This window comes from Gymnodraco acuticeps, unplaced genomic scaffold (assembly GCF_902827175.1).
Source record: "Gymnodraco acuticeps unplaced genomic scaffold, fGymAcu1.1, whole genome shotgun sequence".
In the NCBI taxonomy this organism is placed as follows: Eukaryota; Metazoa; Chordata; class Actinopteri; order Perciformes; family Bathydraconidae; genus Gymnodraco; species Gymnodraco acuticeps.
In genome coordinates, this window is record NW_022990285.1 from 485,795 (window position 1) to 502,858 (window position 17,064).

Here is a 17,064-nt window from a genome sequence, read left to right on the forward strand (position 1 = left end):
CCCATATCTCACATTAATGGTAAGAGATCTCTCTCTCTCTCTCTCTCTCTCTATCTCTCTCTACTCTCTCTCTCTCTCTCTCTCTCTCTCTCTCTCTCTCTCTCTCCTCTCTCTCTCTCTCTCTCTCTCTCTCTCTCTCTCTCTCTCTCTCTCTCTCTCTAAAATTAAGTTATATTACTAAAAACGTATTATTGGGAATCGCGAGAAGTTTCAGAGCGACAGAGACACAGAGCGTCCCCGTAACCATGGTAACTCACTCTCACTCTCACTCCTGCCTGGTGCGCATGGCGCGAGAGGAGAGGGAGAGACGCAGAAGTGAGACGACTGAGATTACTTTGAGCAACATGCATGGGAATAAGTTACAATATAATACATTTGTGTATATTTCTCGCTATTCAGTTGGTCTGCTGCCTGGTGCTGCTGTTGCGCAATGTGCAGTAGTGTCCATGACATTATCAGTTATGAATTTGTTTTACACTGCTTGAGAAAACGGACTTGTGGCTGAGAGCGTGTGAAAAATGTCAATTGCGTGAGAGTTGGCAGCCCTGTGAACTCGCTTGACATTATTATGTATGAAACTGCCAATCAGATTTATTTACTTATTAATCGAAGGTGCCGGAACGCTGTTCTGGATCGTTCCGGCCCACTTTAACCCCTGTGTGTGTGTGTGTGTGTGTGTGTGTGTGTGTGTGTGTGTGTGTGTGTGTGTGTGTGTGTGTGTGTGTGTGTGTGTGTGTGTGTGTGTGTGTGTGTGTGTGAGAGCAACAGAAATGTCAGATATGTTGCATTTATTGATTTAGTTTGATATGTGTGTCTTCACTTGCAGAGAGAAGCAATCAGCTCCAATAGTGTCCAGAGCTGGCTGCCATTACAAGTAGTGGTTTGGGATTGTAGCAATGCAGGCATGTGTTCAATTGTTTATAGCCTGCATTTATTTTCTGATTAGACTTTTATAAATCATTTAATTTTAACTAAGAGTGAAACACTTGATGTGTTATCTTTATGTGTGTGTGTGTGTGTATGTTCTGAAATGCACTTCAAATGATCACTTTTCTCTTGATTTCCCTTTGATATTTTGTTTAGGTACAGTGTTACTTGCAGCTAATTGATTGATTGTTTTATGGGTATTCTGTGTTTTATTTTTAATACATATCTAATATCTTTCTAATACATTTCTCTTGTGTTGTTCTTTCACATAACTAAGACTATAGAAGTGTGAAAAATAGGCTACGTCAGACGTAGCCTATTTTTCACATCATAGATAGAAAAAATTACAAGTACGAATCGGCTGACCGTCAGGGGAGTCTCAAAAAACCCACACACGAATGCACAGCGATCCGTGCACAGAAAGCGGTTTGTGTTTGCAGGTTCAGGGGATTTAAACGGAAAACAAATATGTGAGGATCAAAAATACACATGTAAAACTTTTCTCTGTATTTGGATTTTATTTACATGTATATGAAACGGAACACATTTGTGTGTGCATTGAAAAACACAAGTGTGAATCCTTCTGTGTGCATGTGTGTATTATGAGACTGTTCTGAGCCCATAGTCCTCAGGCAGCCAACACTCAATGTTGTTTCACCTCCAGGATTGTAATGGCGCGTTTCCACTGCAGGCCTCGCTCGGCCTCGCTCGGTTTGGTTAGGCCTTATTAGGCCCGGCTCACTTTAATGCTGCGTTTCCATTACAGTTTAGGAACTGGGGTAGTTACTATAGTAACGCAGTGTAGGCGGAGCCGTGACGTCATCTTCAATGAGCGGCCCAAAAAACAACACAGTCGTTAGCTCTTAGCACTCAGAGCTCACAGCTCCTCATATCTGTTCAGAAACTAGACAAAAGTTAAACAAGTACAAACCACAGACTGCCTGTGTCATGGCGAATAAAGTCGCTGGTTTATTTATGTCTGTATTGGCCGTTGTTGTGAGTGTGGACGGTCGGAGCATATATAACGTTAGCTTAGCCAAGCTCCATTTAGAAAACACGCATTTTAAAAGGGTTTTTCGCCTGCCGTCTGTCTGCAGACTTGTCAAAGCATTAATTCATGGTTTTTACTAACCGGTATCAGTATGTTGTTACTTCGGCATCATTTTGAAACGTGTATTACAATTAAATCACGGTCAAATATGTTCATCTTGTTGTAGTTGTAGCCCCCCATGCCAGCGATTCTCTCTCTAGTTTAGCATACTCAGCCCGACTCAGCCTGGTTGTTCCAGGCCCTAGAACCACGATTTTATGGGGCCAGAAAAACTGTGAATTAGGACCCGCTAGCCGGTACTAGGCCAAGTGGAAACGCAACCAAAAACGGGCCCTGCACGGCTCGGCACGCTTAAAGCGAGCTACCCGCTGCAGTGGAAACGCGCCATAAAGAGATTCCACTGTTACAGGCCCTGACAACATCCAATAAGTATGTGTGAGTGTGTGTGGGAGTGGGGAGAAAGATCCAAGAGAGGAATGAAAACTACAAATTACAGTGAGTGTGGCAGCTGTGCAGGAGCTGTCATCCTTCTAGCAGAGTGTGTGTGTGTGTGTGTGTGTGTGTGTGTGTGTGTGTGTGTGTGTGTGTGTGTGTGTGTGTGTGTGTGTGTGTGTGTGTGTGTGTGTGTGTGTGTGTGTGTGTGTGTGTGTGTGTGTGTCTTACAGAATATGCACCGATCAATGAAGCATGGAGGCTTGCATGTCTTAACGATGGATAAAAAAATGTGTTGGATAATCAATGTTGCCTGTATATCTTAGCATGCATGTGAGCACATTTGTGTATTTGCACTTAATTTACGACAATTGGATCCCCCTTGGTCTAAAAGCCGGAAGGGGCTTATGACACAGTGATGAAAAGTTCCATCCCAGCAGTGAGACTGAACACTAGGGTCACAACAAAACAAGCCTCCTGCAAGAGTTGCAGCCTCCCGGGGGATCCGTGGTGCCAAAATATTGCAAACCCTTTTGGCTGCAGTCTGGTACTGTTTCACCATGGGGCTGCAACTGTGGTCTCCAAGGCTCCTAGTGTGTGACTGGAAGTGTTTTGAGTCTGTGTCTAGGGCTGACTTCTGTGACGTGTAAGCATAGAAAACAAGCGCACCAAAAACCGTTATTGAGAAACCGCATTGCCTGTTACACGCGGATGATTTGGGCAAGAATGACACAAGTCTTTCTGTGTTTTATGAATCTATCAATGCGTGTGTGTTTGCGCTAACCTTCTCCAGTCCTGGAAGTGCCCAGATCCAAATCGTCTCTGGTTACATTTTGGGAGTCCAGGTATGTGGCTGGCACCCAGCCCTGCTCCTCTGCTGTGCTGACAAACCACCAGCCTGGAGAGAGAGAAAAAAGGGAGAGGGAAAAAGAGAGATGAACATATTAGTATTGCTAACAATAAAATTGTGCAGGAATGAGTGCTTAAACCCGGAAATGAGTTAGCATTTTACACTTCGTGTTCACTCGTCTTTCAAAGTCTTTTTTGAATGCCTGAAATAAGAGTTCTGGTTAACACAAGCTGAAGAGATTTTTATGTTTCGTACAACAACATCAAATTTGGTAAATACTCCTCATGAATGCAAACTTCCGGATTGGCACACAAACTAGTCATCACTACACCAGTCTTTAATCATGGCATGAAGAATGGCTGTGAACATCGTTCCTAGATGTTTACAACTCATTGCTACTCATCTCTCATGTTTAGCACAATGTACTGAGTGTAGATGAGCCAGCATTTATATAGCAAATTCAGTGTGTGTATGGGTGGTGAAACTGTACATCTAATCAGGCCCGCCCCTCCCTGAACGCAGATTATGCAGACTGTGTGGGGCCTTACCTCGCGGATAGGGCCTCACCTCGCAGAGGGGGCCTCGCGGAGGGAGCCTCATCCGAAGCGCAAATGCGGCGCACCTTTATGCGCTTATGCGGCGCAATTACTGTAAGCGCGCCACAGTTTTGCCGCTGCGAGGCTCCGGCGCGAGTACCATCCCCCCCCTGTTGACGCTCGCGACACAGAGGGCCTCATCACACAACTTTGCGTGGGGCCACAAGTTGGCCAGGGGCGGCCCTGCATCTAATATTCATGTACAGTACATCTAATACCACTGGTGAACTATCTATCACAACGGGACCTTCTGTAAACACACACACCCCCCGCCGTTAGAATGTCCGTCTTTTCATTGAATTGTCGTCTTGAAAAGGGTACTGACAACAATTCTGAAACAACTTCATCTTCACCTGTTGCACTTGTCATTTTAACGTTAAAAACAATCAAACGGCATGAATTGCTTCGTCGCATTCATCTAGATCAGGGGTCGGCATCCTTTTTGATATGAAGTGCCATTTAAAAAAACAATTTGTTATCAGCGTGCCAACGACCGAGAATTATCATGGGGGGGGTTGAGGAGCTTGACGCTCGTGAACTATCAGCAGGAGGGCGGGGGGAGCCTCACTGCGGGGAAGCAGTGTGTGGACCTGTCAGCGCAACTTAGCCTACATGATGCCGAATTTAACAAGTACATTTAAATAATTGGTTTAAACGGCATAATAATAAGGACGATCGTCCGTTCTGTGATTCTCCAGAGAAGGCCCGCTAGTTAACTGGCTCGAGACAGAGGATCTAGATCAGGGGTCGGCAACCCCTGGCACGAGGAGGGCAGAAGCAACAAGCTTCAGGTTCAATAACCCACTTTAGCTTAAATGACTGGAGAAAGGCGAGCTCTTCTTGGGAGGCCGTTGCATTTATTTAGCTGTTCTTCTGTTTCACAAAATACATCACAGACCTCTGTTTTTCTGCTTCCTCGTTTCACTTCCAGAAACATACACACGTTCCCTCACTGTCGCTCTACCATCCACACACACATGCACAAGCCACACCCCTCTCTCTCTCTCTTAAAGGGACAGCGATCTCATCTCACTCTGCATGACCCTAATATCATAACATGTGTGTTCTGGAATCTAGAATACCCTGGAACCGAGGGGAACTCTGAAAGAATACGCCCATTGGCTACAAATCAATATCTGATTGGTTGATCAAACTGTCAGTCCAAACGTACGCTCTCATTCAGTGCAACGGCCAGGGCATTCGATCAAGGATGTAGAATACCTTGGTTGAAGGATATTCTACCCAGAGACCGAAAAAAAAGATCTGATTGGTTGCTTTCTTTTCTAACACAAAACCACTGAAATGCGTAGTGCATGGACCGAGAAGGACAAACAAATCAACGTAACACTGTAATATTACAGATCAACAACACAGATACCATTCTTATTTATTCATTCTATTTACATTTTATTTATATAATTAAATACATTTTTGGGTTTTTTTATCTGAGTGTTCCACGATAGAGAGATCTGATGTGAGCTCATGATGGCTGGACGTTTCACCAACTTGGAAAGCTCTCATCATTACGAAACCAGACACCAAAGACAATCCTGGAAAGAGGAAGATGCTGGAGATCTCCAAGCTCATCATACAGTCGATCAACAGAAGTTAAAGGCTCTTGTTGCATGAAGAAGGTGCTTCATTTTTTCCTATTCCTCAATTTGAAAGTTGTTTTAGCTAGAACTCCCTTGCATCCCTGAGCTAAGTGTCTCCAAGTCAAACAAAACAAGGTAAAAAAAGTCTACAGTGATGAAAATAGCAATTTGAGGTTGTATTTAGGCATTGAGAGAAAGGCTACTATCAGCATGAATCACAATAATAATACTTATTTGGGCGAACCCAAGTTTAAACAATTACCCCAAGGGGAAGATGAATATTCACAACAATGCTATGGTTGTTTATCCAATAATTGTGGGGACATTCAACTCAAAAACAAAAACAGGCCGTCTCCCGATGATATTGGACTAGCCGTGACACCGTATTAGACCAGGGGAGGAAAGTAGGGGATGAATCGGCCCTTCCTCACTTCCTAACCTCCAACACCAATCTTCCAACTGTGCCCTTGTTTTCTCACAACAACATGATCTTGTACCAACTTGTAATGTGTTGCCAGTTTGGGTAGAAGCCACCAATAATGCATAGTCTTTTGGCAAAGAACGTGCTAAGGGTAAGGTATTAGCATGTGGAAAACATTGTGAAATGGTGACAGTTCAGTCAATGCGACAACACTTCTTAGTGATGTAAAAGGCTGGTAAAAGTAAGTACATTTGTAACAAAACTTAAGCTACGGAGGTTGACAAAAAATAAAATAATGTTTCGACACAGACACCAGACCCCTGGGTATAAATCCTGTGATGTATAGCATTATCCCACTCCTGTGTATCTCAGGATTTAACTTTTTATCATAGGAAGTTGTTCAACAATATTGCACGATAATTTATTCAGGATGGCGCTGCAGCTCCACTAAAGCACTCATGGTCAGATTGTGTATAGATGTGTAATTGAGCTGTAGAAGTGACAGAATAAGAGCAATGGGTGGAGAAAGACAGAAAAGTAGAGCAACAGTGGCAACCATTCTTTCTTTCTTTCTCCAAATGAGTCCAAAGATTAGGTCATCACTGCTCCAATACATTTACAGCCACATGGCTCACTCTCTAATGTGGCTGGGGAAGCCTGGGCGGATTAACCCATCACGCCCCTTTTTTATTACCCGGCAGGACACCAATCACATAAACACATATTAAATGAAGTGTGGAAGACCTGCCTGACAATGAGCTGTATTATATGTGTGTTTGTTGTGTTTCAACTGTATACGCAACAGCATTATGAGCAAATACATACCCTGGCACCAGGGAAGCTGAGAGTTAATGTGTACAAAGAAGGATCATTATTTTTAAATAACCGCATATGCTATAAATGCTAACAAGGATAACATGTAAATCACTAAAAACGAAATTGTGAGATAATTTGCATTTATAAATAAACAATTCCTTAACAACATTTTGATCACTGTTAGAGGCCATAATATTATCAGTATAACCCAGATGGAGTAGTGTGGTTATCAGAAAATAATGCACTTCCGTCTACTTCAGCTTGTTAATTTATTATAACTGTGCACCTCTTCTGTATTACTACTGTTTCACATATTTAGAGCTGCTGGCAATGATCACTTTGATTATATCCATTATCGATTTTCTCTATATTATTTATAACTATAACTTTGAGGAAATATACTTAACATCTAATCAAACAGATAAACAGAAACACATCTTTGTTTCACAATGTACTTATTTGGGAAATTGGCAATGATTGGTGATACATCTATGTTGATCCCTTCATTTAAAGGTAATCTATAGTTATTTTACAGGAAATCTGAATATATTACGAATAATGTAGGAGCTAAAACAGTAGCACTAAAGAGATCTGAATGTTCCTCCTAGGAAAGTAGTGATGGAATCAAGTATGCCAGAATATAACAACACCTATAATAACATGCATTCAAATATTATCGGGTGGACACTTAACAGACGGCACCAGAGGACCTGCTTGCCTCCCTGCATGCCACTTCATCCCTCCCTATACACATATAAGCACCGTGAAGCCTGAGCCACCCGGACTCTGACAGCTTATGTGCAGCATGAAAACACCTTCATGCAACACACACACTAAACCAAACTAAAATACTGTCTCCCCTGAACTCTCCCACAGCGGGTCACGTCTAGTGGTCAACACAGGAGTGAATTCAACCTGAGGGCTGACACACATGGGGGTGATGCATAGTAGATGCAGTGTAGCCCCTGTTTGAGCTTCCAGACACTCAGCTTTCTGTGAATGTGCTGTAGACTGCTGCACAGGTGGGTCAGCTTACTTCAGTTTGGATCCGTCAGAAGCGATTAGGGACCCCAATTGGCCTGGTTGGAGGTTGTGGTTTCAAGTAAAATTGTATTTGACACCACTGCGCTAATTAAATCTTACAACATAGCCCAGGTTAAGAAGTCCTGTGTTATACTGGATATTGCCACAGTGTAAGGACTTAGGGACTCAGGATTTTCTTATTGGGGGGTAAAGCCTAGAGAAGCTGGCTTGACCAGTCAATATAAATTATGAACTGTGAATTTCCTTTGTTCATTTGTGAACTGTTGGCTAGTTCAGTGGGGAGTGTGTCTTTTGTTTCCTTAAGGTTCTCATGTATGCTGTTTTCCTGCAGTGTGAAAGGTCTGCCTAGCAGTAAGAATAGCTTTCTCCATGTGAAACCCATTAGGGCTTTCATAGGCTGATTCATTGCAACTACTTAAAAAGCTAAAGAGGAATTGGAGGCACCTGTACGGAGGAGAGGAGTAGCTCTGCACAAATTCTTCATCTCCAAAGCCCACCTGACACACAGTGGAAAAACTGAAAGATAAATCTGTGGTGATAGAGGATTAGGGTTACTGTTGTCAACAGTGGTGGAATTTATCTTAATTTCAGTAAGAAGAGATTTATACTCCGATATGAGGTCTTTATTGTTCTCATACTGTCTGTGCTGCAGCACCTCTTTTCACCTTTTGTCTGACACCAGAGCCCAGTCTGCTGTGATTGGTACATACATAAGACACTACATTAAAGGGCAAACCCCCAAAACATAATAGGGACCCTTCAATATACTCTGCCATTCACAAATCAGTAATGATGTGACTTGCGCAGCAAAATCACAGCTGCAACACTGTCCCCAATGTCTAAATGTTTGATTGATGCCAAGATGATGAGGTTTGCTGGATACGAAGCGCGGGAAATTAAACTCATGAATAAGAAGATATATATGACTTTTTTGAAATTGTACTTGGTTGAAGTAAAACAGAGCAACAACGTGAACAATATCAATTGGTTGTAGCCATACTGGGTTTTTTTATGGGTTTTTATATTCTTCACACATCGTATACACAACAAAAACAAAACATCCCAAAGCCCAGAAACTCTTTCTATTACTCACACACGACAAGCTCCAACTTCTATCCCGTGCACACATGCTAGTGCAAGGCAGGGTTTTGACAGGGCCCAATTCCTCTATAAATCCAGCTCTGGTCAAAATGTGGGCACAGTAAAAGCAGATAAATGAGAACCAGAAAGGGCTGGACCCCCTCATAACTACACTCTGCTTGCACAGAGGGTAGAACAGACAAGAACAAACTAAATGGAGAAGCAGATATGGATATAAGAGACTGAAATACCAAACTGACACCAAAGAACACCAAAGAACACGTCGCCTCACGTCTCCTGCATCTTGGCCATGTTTCGCACTGGAACACACCGCAAAGACTTCACAAACTGAGAATCAATTAAAGCAAAGCATAACTTTGCTCAGCATATGCGTGGAATGATGCTAACAATGATCGGGGAAGCTCGGGCTAATTCCTGGACGAGTGAATATTATTATTCAACATATTGAATATGAAGGGTAAACGTCGTTAGTGGAAATTCTGAATGTCTCACACATGTATGCCTAATGAACAGTCATATCCTTTGAAGCATACTGACTCCTTCAAGTGTTCAGACCTATATTAGACAAGTTAGGGAAAAGAGCACATTAACTTGCATTGGATCACCTGCTTTGAAAGTTATCAGCCAATGAATGGATGTTATCAGTGGTTATCAGCCTCAATTATATGGGTTAGAAGCAGTGGCGGTTCTAGACCAATTTGACTGGGGGGGCCACTGGGGGGCCAGTTATTTTCTGAGGGGGGCACAATAAATTCAGGACGAAAAAGAGAACTAGACAGTATGAAGTAATTGCGCATAAGAAAACAATGCAATACAGTTATTGGTATTTCTTTCAATACACTTATTTATTTCAGATAGATCTTATAGTTATTACTGTTAGCTTCAGCTTAAGTTATAGTACAATTTTTGCACTAACACCATATCATATTTATATAAAAATAAAGGCAATGAACAGTTACATATCTACTTTACATCTACAATTACACGGATACAATAGTTTAAATCACCTTCAATTATCGTGGTAGTCTCTCAAAACGTAGGTTTCAATCAGTCTTTCTTGGATGCAACAGCCTCTGATGATCCGAGATGACAAGTGTTTGTTTTTCGCAAGCTTCAGCCGGACAGTGAAAGTGAGTGCACCGCTCTAATGGGTCCTGAGTGCACCGCTCTAATGGGTCCGACTAGAATGACGAATAACGTTAGTTCCGCCTATTTCGTCATTCAATAAATCGTGTAATAAATCATACATTTTTCATTTTTTTCCCTTTTCATTTTTAGGGGGGCCACAGGGGGGGTCAGAGGTCAGTGGCACTGGCCCCCCCTGCCCCCCTAGAACCGCCCCTGGTTAGAAGAGACCAGCTACACCTACTTGTAGGTTCAGAAGGCTGTAATTACCGAAAAAAAGACAAGAAAATGCAGTTATTAGTAAATAACTCAGGTTAAAAAAGGCTGACAAAATCTCTGTAGGAAATACGCTGGAGTGGGCGCTTGTGTCAAACAAACACTGGACTTTCAACCCCCAGAGACCACTGTTCATGAACAATGTAAAACCAAATCTCATACATAACGTTTGTTACACAAGTTACATAACCAACATCTTAACCCAAACCATGATATTTTCCTAGATCTTACCAAGTACACTAAACAAAAATATAAACGCAACACTTTTGTTTTTGCTCCCATTTTTCATGAGATGAACTCAAAGATCTAAAACATTTTCTATATACACAAAATAACCATTTCTCTCAAATATTGTTCACAAATCTGAAAAAATCTGTGATAGTGAGCACTTCTCCTTTGCCGAGATAATCCATCCCACCTCACAGGTGTGGCATATCAAGATGATGATTAGTGGGCTAATCACACTGAAATGGTTGCATTGATTTAAATGCAAAACAGAAGACTCAAAATGTTGACCCTGCCTCAACATCATCTATTGAATACATGCAAGATCACTTTCTTAGCAGATTAGTGAAAAGGAAAAATCGACTTGTTACCCTGCCAAACATTTCCCTCATAGTTTGAACTATAATAACTCTTCACACTGTTGGATTTACTACTCAAATCTGCCTTCTTAGATTGTATTTCGTCATCTTACTGTAAATCAAAGAAACATGCCGAACCCTTTTGTGGGATTTATTTGAACTCAATGATGTAATGCGGTTGTTGGTTTAATTTGGACTTTTCCTGTAAAACCAACATACAGTTAGGCCTAAGTCTCATTATGTGCATATAGATTGCTACTCTTTATCTGACAGTAACACAGTCCTGAACTTTGCCAAATATTTGTAATATCCCATGATACTGGTTATCAGCTTCAAGACTACATTAACATTGATTCCAGACTTTATTTGATGAAAATAAATTGCTAATCTTTTGTTCGTTCTGCACATAGTACAAGTACAGTATGTGTATTGGTCTTGGAAAAAGTTAACTTTCAACACATGGATGAAAATCAATGTGTTTTGATATGTTTGCCTACTACGGAGTTCAGTGTGGCTTCAGCTAAAGACAAAGTGCACCCTTGAATAAGTTCAAGTAGTGATCAAAGTTCCTTAGATATGAGACTTTTCCTCCGGGGCATGACAAATAACTGCACATGTACATTTACATGGCATGCAGTGGAAAAACAAGAGTCACGCTAGCGGGCCTAGTAGGTGGGGTGGGTGGGTTCTGTCGCGATGGCAGCTGTGAAAATGAAGAACAGGACAAATAAAAGGTGTTCAGGTAATGAAATGAATACTGCACACCAGCAGAACGCAGGGGTGGACTGTTGATTTAAAAGGTTGAAATCATCATACCTTGTTATTGGTGGCTGGTTCACTCTGTGTGTGTGTGTGTGTGTTAGAGTTAGTCACACCGATGAGCAAAGCAATTCCTGTGAGCCCTCTCAACTTGAACCAGAGCTACACTGTGGGTATTCTATAGGATGAGAACATTGAGTGCTCATTTCCTGTCAGGTGTCAGGTCTTTTTATTGTCCAGGTGCCTGATGAAGAGGCTCACTAAAGCACAGCCTAAAATAGAGCAAATCTAAATCGTGTTTGTATTTTTTCTAAATTGATTTACACGCTCTTGTTTGTCTGACATAACAGACCCAACTGTTCTGGAGAATTTATGAGGCGCTCAGCAACTAATGACTAATATTCAGAAAGGTTATGCAGCAACACCTGCTCCCTCCAATTACACACACATACACACACAGCACAAAATATAAATATGTAAGACAGTATCGAGGCTGTAATTGGCGTCTCGTACAGCGTTGAGCTCTAATTGGGGTTTCTAGCTACACCGTGTCTTGGCAGGCAATAATTGGCGGCTTTCTCTCGCGGAGGGAGAGCGGAGGTCAGGGTGAATACAGCAGTAACAGCAACTCAGCAGAGCGAGATTATCATTGACGACACCAGCGGGGCCCCGTGGGAGAAGATGGGAGGAAACGGAGATACATTAAGTGACGCAGGATGGGAAAAATAAGGGCTAGAACGAGAGCAAGATCATGAAGGGGAGGAAGGATATTTCAAAGAGTGGTATGGGTATAGTCAGAAAGAAAGAAGAGGGAGAGCCAGCAGATGTTTGGCTTGGGTATCAAAGATGTTGTATTCACCACCAATTCCCAGTCCAAAAACAACACCGCACTTTCCTTTCGGTTACTCATTATGGGATCGTCACTAGGCTTCGTCAGATAGCTTTGACAATGACGTGTGTTAGAAATGGGGGTCCACAAGGTCACTGTCATCCCTGTGTCTTTCTCTCAGCGTCTAATTAGAAGCACATGCCCTGGAGAGCGGCAGGAGCTGGAACACAGATCTGCTTTTCAGGGCAACGTATTGAATTGCCGTCTTATCTTTCTGCCGAGTGAGCAGAGCTGAAAAAGCAGCACAAAGATTGTTGCTGTCGAAAAGCAGCTGTGAAATCACTTACAGTGTTGTCTTTAACATAGGCTGCACTAACAGCTTTTTACCCAAAGAGTTTTCCTTTGGGACTTTCTTTTGCTCCCCATTAAATATATCATATCTCATCAGATGAGTACATCTATACAATTAGTGAGTTAGTGGGAATCCATACATTGTTAGTCCACAATGTGTATAGGGAACATTTATTTTAGGCAAGGGTATTAATGGGGTAAGCTGCTCTAAATGTTTACAAGTTGAATGCCCAACTAAATAAATAAATATTTAAAAATGAGGACTGTTAACTATAGTATGTTCAAGTAATCCTATTTGAAATGTCAACTTACTAATAAAGTAATAAATACAGGTAATACAGATACAGGTAATAAACTGTATCTCTCCACACCATCCACTACTATCTGAGGAGTTTGTATTGTCAACAACCTTTAACTGCCATTCAACATGAAACTTTTGTTACAACTACCTCTCAAACAAAGAGGGGTTCTGTTTCCAAAAATTAGATTTTGGGGTGGAAAACCACTTAAGGACACTTCAAAGCCTGTCTTAAGTTAAACGTAGGATATATGAGGGGGCAAACAGCCCCTTCTTTGTTGTTTCTTCCTAGAAAGTCAGTGCCGATTTCAAGGTTCTGGTCTTTATTGACACTGTAAGATGGAAGCATTACATCCCAGTTTGAAGCTCATGTTACCTGGTTGAAGTCTTCATAAAACTCCGGGGTCTTGTTACTGAAAGGGGATAGCCGTTGGCAGGCCTTTAAGAACGAGTGTTGACTACACATCACGTTCAGTAGGGTGAAGCTAAACCTTTGCATTGAACCTCTGTATGTTACATGTGTTTATGCTAGCCATAGACTTCTAACACATACATGCACACACCCCTCTGTGCTCAAGCTTGCATCATGCCCATTAAAACAAAATGCAGAACCCATGTATGCACAAATGTCTTTGATTATTGAAACATTATCTTTTGAACCCTAAAGGTGGATCCTTGTTCAGCTTAAAAGTGGCTCCCCTGAGCCTCTGCTCACTCCAGATTCTCTGAGGTCTGCTCCAAGAACGTTCTTAATGCCGGGCGAACTCATCTAAAACGTGTAAGCAGCAGTGTGAGAATGCTATCTCTTGGCTAAAGATGTACCACTCTGATTGATGCTGGCTGTCTGTTTTATAGCCTGAAAGCATTGCTAATGCTCACCTCAAGCCTTCTATGTGAACTCTGTCCAACACAGCCCTCTCTGATCCAGAACATCCTTTAAGCTAGCCCTCAGGACACCTTGATTAAACACTAAAGGTAGTTTTGACAGCCTAAGGCAAAGGGTATAGCAAAACTTATATGCAAAACCAACTCTTAAAGCTCCCTCCAGAGAAAGTTGTTTCACATTTCACCATTTGCACTTTGATTATGTAGATGTTTTCTACAGTTAATATAATTTATTATGCAGTTAAGTGTTTAGTATTCATTTTACAATGGTTTTATAGACTAAATATATGTCATTTATCTCTTTATATAGGTATTACCTGTATCTTTGTTTTCTTAATTGGACTATTGTGGTCGTTCCGAAACAGTAATCAATAACAATGAACTTGAGCTCAAACATCACAACCAGGTTTTAAAAAACAGAATTAATCAACACTTTAATTCAGAGGGATTTCTTATTTTCCAGTCACTGCAAAAGCTGTAATTATTTCATAGCCTTTGGATAAAGCTAACCATAAACTAGAGATTTCAGTGCAAATGACCTAATTCAATGTGAGGTTATGACATTTGAGTTTAAAGCTTTCTCCTTATGAAGCTAGTCTGCACAGGGGACAGTCTCGAGGCGGACCAAGCAGAGCACAAAAAAAACCGTTAGAAAATAAGTATGGGTTGGACTGAGTGCTACACTGGGCACAGGCAATGGTGTTGTGTTAAATGTTGCCAAAACCTCTGGCTTTTATTCTCCCTCAAACAGCATTAGAACCCTCTGACAAGCAATATAAAATCACTGAGATATGTCTTTTGTGTTTTCATGTAGACCATAACTATTTCTGACTGACGTCCACAAAAAGCCACATTTCTATCCTTTTACAAAATAGAGGATTAGTATACCAGCATATCATACTCTTTGTAAGATGTCCAGTTAAGTCTAGAGAAAGGTAAACCTCATATTTTTGAATCCACTGTGACAGAATGCCCCTGAAACTTGGCAGCAAGGAAGGCCAAGATATTTGGGCAAATGGCTTTTCCGGTTGGTGATGTGGCTTGGGCGGTACAACAACCCAAAGGATCCTGTTTGTAGTTCAGTGTCAAGGTCCTCCTGTCAGATCCATTAGTCTCGGCTGATGAAACATGGAAAAAAAGGCAATTTTGTCCTTACATACATCTGTCACTGTGGCCACAGATTGGAAGGACAGACACAACACGCCAAAGCTCCTAAATGTAATGTACATAACTTTGGCACGTAAAACAACAAATAAGCGGCCAACCCACTACCACCTACGTTTACTTTAACCCTAACCCTCAAAGTAGAGGTCTTGATCAAAAGAAAAAACCTAAGTCCTACATAAATAATTGCATATCTGAAAAAATGCGACCTGTACCATAAACCACTCATAGAAGTGGCCTCTACAAAATCGATCAATTGAACCAAACAGTGTTCAACCTCTACACTCACAAAAACCCCGACCACGCAGGAATAAGAAATGTACATTATTATAGGGATGACAACATAGCCGCGGGAAGTCATTTTGCTCAGGGGGTGCTGCCAAAAGTGGGGAGGGGGGCCGCTTAAGGCGGTGCCGGGCCGGGCCCAGCTGTCAGCGATACGAGTCGCATACATTGTTTGTTTAAAGGCGAGACAAAGCAGCCAAAAACATCGTTTTTCATGCACTGGTCAATTTTGAGATGTTGTGCTATTTTGATTCCATAACATGTTTTCTTTCAGACTTTTGGAAGGAAAACGTACAAAATACACATTTAAGTGTTTATTTTACTATAGTTTGTCTATTTGCGTCTGTAGATTTCTCCTAAATTCACCAAAAGTTAGCATTCTAACGTAACATAAAGTACCGCGACCGCTGTTTGCACCATGTCATCAGAGATATCGTTGGAAAGGTCTGTCTCTCCTACACAATCTCATCGGATCCAAATATGGTCATTTCCTTTGTATCAGCAACCAATCGTGAAAGCACAAAAGGGTCTTAAACCAAGAAACAAAATCTCATTGGCTGGTGTCAACTTCTGACAACGTGATTCGTTCAGATGCGTCACGTGGTGGTTATTGTGAAACACTTCACGTTCACAGAGAAGACAACAACAATTGTCACTTGCACGAAGCAAGATTATACAAAAAACAAATGACCCCGAACATGAAATACCTTCACGCAGTCAGTGTAGACCATGCAGACTCTGCAGTGACTCTGCAGTGTGTGTGTCACGTCAATTACGTCACTATCCCACGACCTAGATGACTCGGATTTTATTTATTTGGAAAATACATTCAAGCCACCGGACTGATACAAATATATACTATGACTATTATATGATACTGTATACAGCTAATTGTATTTTAAGGAAAATCATAACTATTTTATGTAGTTTAATCATTTTTATTTAGGTGGTCACTCAGTTGTTCAAATGTACACCACTCGCCAACAGGGGGTGCTGCAGCACCCCCAGTACCCCTACTTCCCGCGGCTATGGATGACAATGTCCGTTTGTCCGTTGGTTTACAACTATGGCCCGGAATAAAATAACCCAACTACTTGATGGATTGCAATGTAATTTGATAGTTCTATCATTGGGGAGACAATGATTCCTAAAGACACTGGCAGTGAAATGTCTCAACAACTTCAGACTGGTTTGCCGTGAATGTTGAATGTCCACATATGAAGTGAAGTTACTATTTTGTGTCTAATAAACTTTTATGTCTTATAAACTTGCAAAAATAATGACACCCCAATCAGCCATAGTTGTACTTTGTTTTTAATGCTAATTTGTATTGTTTAGCAATACTCTGAGATGCTGAATATTGTAGCGACCTGGTACCAGCATGTTATTTGCGCATAGTTGTGCATTCTCCAAATAATTGACCGCCATGTGCAACATCAGGTATTCCAAGAGAGACTTCAAAATGAAATCACTATCCGACACAGGTCTGTGGCTTTTTATCTCTCCTTAGTTAAACTCATAATAAAATATAACTGATCACATATGCTGATTATTTTTTTCCTGCTGGGACATTCGTCTCTCTAGACAATCTACGGTTCCCATGTCCAAGGAGGAAGCAGAGCAATCAGGACAGTGGCCCAGACAAGGGCCTCTACCCTCTCAGGGCCCATTATGG

General features: G+C 41.5%; 1 protein-coding gene across 3 annotated transcripts in view; it reads right to left on the reverse strand.

The window, feature by feature from the left end:
• Nucleotides 1-17,064, reverse strand: part of sh3pxd2aa (SH3 and PX domains 2Aa) — a 136,837-nt gene that overhangs the window by 29,916 nt on the left and 89,857 nt on the right. For all 3 annotated transcript variants that reach the window (XM_034221814.1, XM_034221813.1, XM_034221815.1), the window contains one exon: nt 3,195-3,308. In XM_034221814.1, coding sequence (XP_034077705.1) covers nt 3,195-3,308 — 114 coding nt within the window. The remainder of the gene's footprint in view (nt 1-3,194; nt 3,309-17,064) is intronic.